General features: G+C 37.9%; 1 protein-coding gene across 2 annotated transcripts in view; it reads right to left on the bottom strand.

The window, feature by feature from the left end:
• Positions 1–172: 172 nt before the first annotated feature.
• The window catches only part of VAPB (VAMP associated protein B and C), a 69,823-nt gene continuing 59,379 nt past the window's right edge, over positions 173–10,616 (bottom strand). For both annotated transcript variants that reach the window (XM_069072476.1, XM_069072475.1), the window contains one exon: positions 173–8,079. In XM_069072476.1, the coding sequence (XP_068928577.1) occupies positions 7,991–8,079 (89 nt within the window). In that variant the 3' untranslated portion in view covers positions 173–7,990. The remainder of the gene's footprint in view (positions 8,080–10,616) is intronic.

Genomic DNA, 10,616 nt, shown 5'->3' with positions numbered 1-10,616 from the left:
CTCTGAAAAATGAAGGGGCTGGCCTAGAGTTAGTTTAAGGCTTCTTACCGATCTCATTCTGGGATTCCTTTCAAAGCAACACCACACATCAGATGCAGAAGAAGAAATGGAATCTTGTGTCTTAATACTCTTTAAGTTACCCATTCAAAATGAATGTACAATGAAACTTCCATTAAATATGTCCAGAGCACAGAATTTATTAAACATAATACTGAGCCAAATAATACAAAAGTGGACGCTTTGGCCTGGCATGTGTTGCCTGACTGATACAGACCATGTGAACACATGATGTAAAGAACTTGTTTAAACTACAGAAGCAGTAGTCAGCCTTCTCCTCAAGAGTGTATAATTACTATATAACTATATAAACTTATTACATGTCAGAAAACAAAAATACACAATGGGAAGTGTTCTCCCTGCATCAGCTTTTAAAATGAATTATGCCAAAACAGAAAATATAACTTTAATACACAAGAAAAATGGAATGAAGGTTTTTTTTTTTTTACTACATCTGTTTAATAAAGGTACAGTTAGAATCTCACTACTAGAAATTAGAATCAAATACACATTAAGAACTGTAGGAATTATCAAGAGGAGGAAGTGTGGAAAGCAAGCCAGAGACTAATCTGAATTTTAGAAAATCTCTTCAGTCACTTACAAAGGGAAAGAGCATTTCAACAAATCCTTTTGGGATTCTAGTTGGATGTTTCAAGCAGTAAAGTAACATTAGATCCTAGATGCAGAACTGGGAAGATCTCAGAGGTGATCTAGTCCCACTCCCTGTTTATAGGTGAGCCAACTGAGACCCCGAGAGGTTAAGGGACTTGTTCAAGGTCACAGAGTAGCAGAATGGGGATTTGTACCCAGGTCTTCTGATTCTAAATTCAATCACTCTTTCTACTGCACCATACTGCCTCTCCTTTAGAGAAGAGAGTTTCTATAACATATAAAGGCAAAAATACTAGCAACAGGAATGAGAGCGTGTATTCTCTCTTCTAGTATCTGTATGTGAACATCGCAAATATACACTTGAGGCTCATTAGACTCTCATTTATGAAAAGTCTGATAGTGCTTTGGAAAGAAGCAGCCCCTGTACTAATGGTCTCAGTACTATTGGCAAGCAAATTCTGACTGGAATCAGTCAAACAATAAAGCCCCTCCCCCTATGATGAGGGTGGGAGGGGAGGGTGGAGATGTAGAATTCCAGAGGAGTAACAGCTGAATTTAGTTTACTTCTAAAAACAACGCCCTAAAAATGCAGGCAGTTACACAACGAAAAAATCCTAGGGTTGGTGTATGAAGCATGCACATCAGTTTATCACTTTCTTAAGAAACAAGCCATATTAATTATGAATAAGTTATAGTTGTATGTCTCTCTGCCTCACCTACCCATACAGATGATAGTTGAAAAGAAATGTAAGGGAAATTTTGTTTCCTTTTGGTGAGAAACAGCATGCTCTGAGCCCATGCTTTTGGCCCAGAAGGTGAACAACATAAGTGCTGCCCTGATCCCTAATCAGAATGCTTGTCAATAACCAAAGCTATCCGTCCAACACCAACATCCATTAGTCAATGATTAAATATATATCAACCCTTTGGTATAATAAAGTTACTGTAATAAGACATTGTCACAGTACTGTTTCCTGGTTTAAAAAAAATGGCATTTATCTAGCAGCAACAGATTATTATCCTGGGTGCCATTTTATTTCACCATCACTTTTTAATCAGGCCACTGTATACCATGGAAACATTCCAAGGATTACAGTTGCAAACATTTATGGCAGGTTAGACAATAGCTATATTTTTTGTTTTCCCAAAGTGCCTAAATATAGATGCAATGCAAACATTTTCTAATAAATTGGTTTTACTAAAAAAAAAAAAAAGCCCAAATTACTTGAACTCCTCATATGTGACTCCACAATGAACTATTATAATAAACCAAGAATTAAAATAATATCCCTGTAATGAGAATAAATTAAACCTGAAATATAAGTTCTACAGATTTGTCTTCAAAATCCATAAAGGGAACAGTTGAAAAGGCTGCTGTCATCTGGAGCAATGTAGGCAGGTCTACATTTTTTCTAATATTATTGTGAGTGGAAGCACATGGGTAAGGTGTTAATCAATGGGTGGGCATTTAAAAGATGTAATGCTAGATCTGTTTCTCATAGATACCCAACCTAGCTCTTTAGTTAATATCTACCTCCCTCCATCCCCATATTCCCACTATCAAGCTCACCATACTAAGTTCCATCACTGTCTATCCTAGAAATGCAGTGTCAAATTTAGGGAGAAGTACAAAATACCCAGTCATACCTGAATTTTGACACAAAATCTGAGCCTTCTGTGCTGCCACTTCAGTAAGTGATGCTAATAGCAAAATGTCTAAAAATATGTATTTTCATGAATGGCTGTAACTCTACATACAAGTTAGAGTGTATGTGTGGGTGTGGATGTTTACATCCATTTGGCTACACTGAGCCAAAGTGGACATTTTTTTTATAGAAGACTTCCAAATTAAATCCCAAGGAGTTCTGAAGGCTTTCAGACACTGAAGAAGTTTAGACAGCATAATTCTATCATTCTACTTGTGACCAGGAAGGCTTCTGAATTATATTTCTATGACTATATCATTTATATGAAAAAATAACCAAATCTATGAAACAACTAGTTGATACAAAAGCCCACACCAATGTTAATGTCCTTATGACTATACCATCTGTCCTGGAAACAGAAAATCATGAAGTACGAGCATCTCTAACACTGCATACAAAGGAAGTTTAGGCCAGGTCCTACTCCTACCAGCTACTAAACAGTAATACCCTACTTTATTCAGGGGTTCAAAACCCCTGAATTTTTCTATTTGTTTCCTTTATGGATTTTGAAGATAAATCTGTAGAACTTATATTTCAGGTTTAATTTAATCACAGGGATATTACCTTAATTCTTTATAAATAATAAAGTAGGGGTTCTTTTTAAAGAAAAAAAGCCCCCCCCCCAATCTAATCAGGCTCATATGAACTCTGAGGGAAACAGGAATCAGGTATTTGGAGAATATGCCTTTAAAATCTGAAAAGTAACTGCAGATCTTATCAGATGTAGGTGGAAAGAATAGAGACTCTCAATACAACTCCATTTCTGTCTTAGGAAACAAGGTTTTCCAACACTGTTTCATAACTCCAAGTTTCTGTCATCCAAAATCTTTTCCATTCATCTTTCTTTAGCCCTGAGAGGCTGATCAACATCCTGGTCTAATTGGGAGACACAGGGCAGTGCTATGGAGTAGAAAAATCACTAGGTTTGGAGTCTGAGGAGGCGAATATGAAAATTTTGGCTTTACTACTACTGTAGATATATACGTATATGCATCCTTAGACAAGTTCCTTACCCTCACTGGGGGACTCAATTTCCTCATTTTGTAAAGTGAGGAAATAGACTAGATGATCCAGTTTTAAATTTCATATCTGTAGTACATAAAATCCCAGCAGCTAGATACCCGTCAAAAAAAAAAAGTTTTCTGTCTCTAGCATGTGGAAGCAATAGCTTCCTTTCACTGGCCCATAAGATCCGTATTAAGAAAGGGCTCAAATATTCCTTGCAGGACACATACCTATTTTTACTTTTTAAACCAAGCATTTCACAAACAAGATTTAAAAAAAATAAAGCAAAAACAACTATGCAGGTCAACTTTCAGAAGAACCCCTGGAATTAAGTGATAATTTAATAATTAAAAGTTAATTCAACAGGTAAATGATAATTAAATTATTAAATGTTATGGTAGACATTTATCCCACACTGAGTAAACAAATGGGAGGGTTTTTCTATGTGCCCCAAACTAGTCACCATTTTAAAAAATGTCAAACTATTAAAAATAGTATGTATGTTACAAAGCAGGATAGTATAGTGGGCAGAATTATTGCACTAGAAATCAAGCAGTTATCAGCTAAATCTTTCCTGTGACAGGAGTTCATTGATTGAAGTTAGTGATGCGTTACAATCTAGGAACGCACATGCTAGGTGTTCTTTAACATACTGCCAAATTTTTCTTGGAGGGGGGAGGGCAGGGCAATTGGAGTTAAGTGACTTGCCCACGGTCACACAGCTAATAAGTCTGTTTGAGGCCGCATTTGAACTCAGGCCCACCTGACTCCAGGGTCAGTACTCTATTCACTGTGCCACCTAGCTGCCCCTACATTGCCAAATTTTTACAATTTAACCTTGTTCCCAAGTTCACTTTAAGGTGAGTTAGCTTGAGTGACCACTGTATTCAGGTGGGTGCCAGTAACAGCCAATATTTTTAGTCTGCTGCCTTTAGAGGGCAAGTCTGTTCTTGCAATTTATCTGAAAAATTTTGGTTTTCATGGATTGCTGGAGGTTTTTCATTCCCCTCCCCTGCCTTTCTGCAGGTATGAGCCTCTCTCTAAAGGTATCAACTGTCGATGGGTAAAATCTACTGTGATTTTTATCAGTACTCATTACTGTCTACGCAAGCAATTTCATAGATCAGGGAGGAAGAAAAACCATGCAGGTCAGAAAGAATGATTAAAGGTGACGTTAGCCTAAAATTCAATTTTAAAAATATTCTTTATAAGTCTATTATATATGAAGCACTAGGGGATATAAATGACGATGGGATGCCTTTTTTTTTTATTGCATTTAGGATGCAAGTCTTATGTGGGAATGACACACAGTCACTATAAACCCCATGGCTGAGATTCCAAGGGAGCTTAAATTCTCAATTTAAAAATATGCTTGATAACATTTTATGAAATCTGATGACTGCTCATGGCTTCTTTTGAGCTCTTTATTGGGATGGCCTTCACTGGGGGCTGGATTTAGAGGGCAAGGGCAGAGACCTGAGTAGTGGTTTGTAATTTAAGAGCAGAGGATAATCCTATCCCTCCAATCTCTTCTCTCCTCACTTCCAAATCATCACACTCACTGGGGGTTGTCCTTGCTCACTGGTCCTTCTCTTCCACTCCTAGCTTTACTTTAATGGCTTCACTTCTCTCTTCACTGTTGGGAACCAGTCACTTGCCAAAATCACCTATCTCTCCCCTTACCCACTCCTTCCCTGCCCCACACCCATCACAGCTGATAAGATACCAGAAACACTGATGCTTTTGGATGCCTATTATGCCTTTCTCTGGCATGTTCTTTGGCTGCCCTAAGGCCCTGAATTTTATACTCTGTATTGATAATAAATGATAGAAAATCAACTTCTCCCTCAGCTCACAAAAACAAACACAGAATAGAACCCCAGCCAACAACTAAAAAAAGAGAAAAGTGTTCATAGGCTGACAAGAGAAGGAATTGACATCTTTGTATTAAATTTTAGTTAAAACATATTCTTCTATGAAATGGGGGCAAATTCTCCATAGATCATTAGAATTTTAGAAACTCTGGAACTCAGTGGCTTTTAACACCCCCCACCCCCACCCCCAAATAAAACCTCAGGCTAATCACCACAGTCCTTGTAAGTTTATTGAGACAGTACTATCTTTATCAAAGTTTAGGCAGAAAAAAGGGGGTATGACAAAGGGCTAAGAGAATCTTAAAATTCCAACTCAAGAAATAAAATATCCTTGTCTTAGTTGTATAAGGTCCTATCTAGAAGCTGTGAAAACACATACACACATACATACACACACACAAATTTTAATAACTATTATGGATATCTTTTACTTTGTTTCACTCAACTTAAAGATGTGGCTTTGGACATCCACGTCATTCCAGGGTGTCCCAAAAGTCTTAAATGAAGTTTTAAGCGATTTCAACTTGAAACTTCACTAAGTTATTTAAACCTAAAAGTTCACTAAGATTTTTGAGGCACCCTGATTATTTTGATTCTCATTCATGAGAAAGTACTTGATTCTTTCTTCTATTGCAACAATGGAGGCCAGATTAAACAAAGAGAATCAAGTTTACAGTTCTGTTCACCACATGGGCTGATGGTGCACAAGAAGGGTGCTTATGGGCAGTTGAGGTTCAGAGTGGCTTGCTGAACCAGCACCCAGCCTCCAAGGAAGATCCTGTTCTGGGAAGTACCTATTATACTTGGGTCATGCTAAATTTCTTAGTTGAACTAGTCCATCTTTACTCTTCTCATCTTCTTTCCTAACAGCTAAATTCATAGTCCAGTCCATAACCAGTCAATAGAGTTTAATTTTACTTCTTAATTATTTCAGCTGCTTCACTTAAAGAGACAAGGCTTCCTTCCCTTGAAATACAGTAACTGAAAAATTCTAGACTTGAATGGGGCCAACAGGCCTTAAAGATTCCCATCTTTAACAAGCAACTGACCACTTAAAAAATTTTAGCAGTTTTCTCTGCAGGCCATTCAGTCAAGACCAAGAGGATCTAAGAAGACATTGCTAAGTTAAAAGCATTATGAAACACAAAGATAGTGCCTGTCATTTTTAATTAACTCTTCTCTTGCAAATGTGACAAAATAACAAAAGAAATCTTCATTTTGGGGCTTTATTTAATTTTTTTTTCTTTTAAAGATGCTACATAGTCCAACAGGATTGGTCATTTACGGCATAGAACTAATTTACAGTCAACTCTCAATTATCTGCTTTGTGGGTTAGTTGGGGGAAGATTTCCCCTGACCACCAGCCCCTCATTCAGGGTGGGTTTCCTCTCTCCTGCCTCCCAGTTGACTCCAGGACTTTCTCCCCTAGCCACTTCTAGAATAATGTCTCCTCCATACTACTAGGATAACTTTCCATGTTGCTATTCCAATTAAGGGCCAAAACGGGGGATGGGTGGGGGGGGAGACTAGTAACAGGGACGGAGGCCAAGCACAGTGAGGAAAGGTGAAATAGTACGAATTCAAGAACGACATTAAAATGACATTTTTAAAGGTTATCTGCACTATGGCTACCCCCTCCATCAGCAGGGTAATCAAGAGTTGACTATTATTACTACTGGTATAATTTCCCTCCCTTCCCCAAGATAGATGTTATTTATTTACACAGAAAAACATTTCCTGACCGTAGTTTTCCAATGTTCAAATAAATCAAAAGCCCACATTTATATAGTGCCCCCCCCAACCCCCAAACAGCAGGAGACAGAAGGATCCTACAGCTCTCCAGCAGCAATGACAGGTCAACCCACCAGCCTTAGAGCGGTGATTTCTATGCCATAGCATTAGTCATAACCTCGTGACAATAAGGAAACATGAGATGAAATACATTAAATAAGTTAAATAGGCATTAAACATCTCTGAATAACAGTTTAATTCAACTAAACGAACCAACAGCAATTTAGCTTGGTCCCTTTAAGAGAACAAGGCAAAGACCTTTCTCCTAAAATGTTGTGTACCATTAATCAATATATGCCTCCTACTGGTGACTAGCACATTTAATGCCGTCACTTAATTCTTTTCAGCTTTCTGACTTGATTCACTTAAGTTCCCAAAAAATAATTGGTAACTTGCACAGAACTGAAGACATGGACAAACCCTTAAGTTTATGAGCAGTATGTATGGTAGATTAATATATTTTACAGAGATTCCTGACCCTTCCTGCTTAGCTCTGGTTCCACTATCTGAAGGGGGAGCTCCAGCAGTTATGGAACCAGTTTCTCATTTTAAAAGAGGTAATCCAGCAACATGTACCAAGGTCTAAAAATGTTTAAAATTGCATTTACAACTTATCATTTGAGTATTAACCATGATTTTCCTTGTCATTTAGTAAAGATCATTCCTTTTGCATTTGGTTTTTGCCCCGATTACTCACTGTACATTTCAAACTTTCTAGGAGATTATGTTATGTTATATTTGTGCAGGGGGAAGGGGGGTAATTTAAAGGCAAGACCTGTGAGATGTCATACATTAATTTCTTTGTTATGAATAAATTTAAATCCCATGATATGGCAGATCCATCAATCCAATTTACCAGCCTTTGCATGCTGCCTCTATAAGGCGATTTTCCCTATAATGACACCGACGATAAAGAACAAGACGACCAGAGCCAGAAGTCGGGTACTAAGCCCTTCTTCCTTCACAATGGTGGCTGAAGTGGAAGCTGGGCTGTTGCTTTGCAGTGTCTTCCTCATCCTCAGACCATCTTCTTCCTGTTAAAATAAACCCACAGTTACAAAAAAGCCCAAGGTGCTAGAAATAGGTGTCACTTGTTTGTTGATTATATGACCTCCAAATCACTGACTTACCACTCCCTACCCCTGCGACAGGACACAGCCAATTGTGATGACTGTGGCATGATGTCAGTATTAATGCTACAATGATTTATGGGATGATAGAATCAAGTGCTGGAAGGAACCTTAGCTATTACCTAGTCCAGGGTGTATTGCGGATGTTAAGGCCCACGACTTAAGAATTTTTTTATATTTTTAAATAAAGTTTTATCATATTAAAAACCATATAAACTATTCTTAGCTCTGTGCTGGCTAGGCCATAGTTGGCTGACCCTTGGTCTAGCCCAACTTCCTCACTGAACAGAGGTAGGAAACTGAGGCCAAGATAAGTTACATGATCATACAGGTAGTGGAGCAGAGTTACAAAGGGAAGCTAGATTTTCGGAGCCTTCGGATTAACGCTTCATTATGCCACAATGTGACCAAGTGGGAAAAGCACTGGCTTTGAATTCAGAGGGCCCGGATTCAAATCCCACTTTTGTCACTTATTCCATGTGTGACCTTTCGCAAGCAACTTTATCTCAATCTCATCTGTAAAGTGAAGGAGCTGGGCTAGATAGCTTCTAAGGCTCCAATCAGCTCTAAATCCATGATCCCATTATTTAGAAATATATTGTCAATCACGATTCCTGGTTCACTTCTCCATAAATAATTCATATTGCCACCTTTTCTCTGGGCCTCAATTTCTACCTTGGTAGAATGGAAGGAGTGATTAAATACCTTTAATACCCTTTTAAGTTCTAAGAGCCTATGTTTCAATGATAACCTGCTAGCTCTGAAGGCACAAGTACAGTAAGAAACCAGGAGGTTAGAAGCCCTGGGAATTTTCTATTACAGAAATAGGTGAAGGCAACAATACTTACTGATTCACAAAGAAGTGAATTTTAAGGATACTGTTAATGAAAAAAAAATTGCATTTTAAAATATAACCTCAAATATGATTTTTATCTCATCAACAGACTCCTACACTTCTCTCCACCCCCATACACACATGGACACATGCAGACATACTGTTTCCACTGTGAAGAGATAATAAGAAATCAACTGTGTAAGAATTCAGTAGGAGGAAAAAGCTCCCTTCACTCTTCAATGGCTCCCTATCACCTACTGGCTAATCAGACTACAGCATAATTATATCACTGTTATGTGATTAACTTTAAAATCCAGCATGACAAAGAATACATTTTATTTACTTTGTATAGAGGCTATTTCTACTTGTCACTCAAAAAGCAGAAAAATCCATTTCTGAGGAAGAATATACTAAAGGAAACCAGGTGTGTGTGTGTGTGTGTGTGTGTGTGTATTATATATATATAAAAATAAATTTTTTTTGGGGGGGGAGTAAAACTAAAACAAACAAACCTTAAGTTTCACATTCAAAATATCCTTTTCTAAGTTATTTGTGCTTATAAATTACAACTGCTGCAGAGAAGGAAGCTGATGATAGATGACATTTTCTCAGGAGTCAATGTGTCTACATTTAAGCAATGAGAATGAATGAGAAAGAAAGCTCAATCCCACTGGATTCCCTGAGCAGCTCTGGGATGGACAGAATTGTACTAGATACAGCAGAAAGAAGTGGGGGTTGAAAAGTCTAAGATTGTTCATGAACCTGTGTGAAAAAAGAAATCCATGCACTCAAAGAACTTACAGTTATGATTGGGGAATAATATACACATAAACACCAATAATTTAAATATGATATATGTATTTTATACTTGAAGTAAAAATAAAGTTCTATGTAGGGGAGGTCACTCCTAATTTTGGGAGGAAGTATCTGGGATGGCTTCCTGTAGGAAGCAGAACTGGAATTGTGTTTTAAAAGATGGGTATGAATTTAGTTGGGGGGAAGTGACTACAAATGAGAAGACTGGAGTGAGCTGCAGGATTCCAGGTATAAGGACAGTGTAAGTAAAGACAAAGGTGAGGAAATTGCAATGTAAACTATAGTTACAGTCTGGCTGAGACACAAAGTACAAGGAAGGGAATATAATGACAATGATAATTGATATTTATGCTATACTTTAAGGTTTTCAAAGCATATTAATATATCATCTCAAGCCTCACAACAGCCCTGTGAGGTAGTTACCATATATGCTATTATTCCCATTCTACAGATAAGGCAATGGAGGCTTAGGAAAGGTAAGTGACGAGCTTATGGTCACATAGTTTAGCAAATGTTGGAAGTGAGATTCCAACCTAGTTCTTCTTAATTCTAATTCTTCAAACTCTAGCTAGTGTGACATACTAAAAATAGGCTAGAAAAGTAGGGTGATGGTGCCAGATTATGGAGGAACTTGTATGCTGGGTTAAGGAGTCTGGAATTGACTTGGTAGGTAATAGGGAGCCCACAGAAAAGCATCTGAGTAGATGGTGACATGACCAGACACACGTATGAATGAGACAGGGAGAAGGGAGGGAGGGAAGGAGGGAGGGAGGGAGAGAGGGAGAGGGAG

This window comes from Petaurus breviceps, unplaced genomic scaffold (assembly GCF_028583685.1).
Source record: "Petaurus breviceps papuanus isolate PSGF00001 unplaced genomic scaffold, PetGlider_PUasm1.0 90847, whole genome shotgun sequence".
Classification (NCBI taxonomy): Eukaryota; Metazoa; Chordata; class Mammalia; order Diprotodontia; family Petauridae; genus Petaurus; species Petaurus breviceps.
The sequence above is the reverse complement of the archived record's forward strand: the minus strand, read 5'-3'. Positions and strand labels throughout refer to the sequence as shown.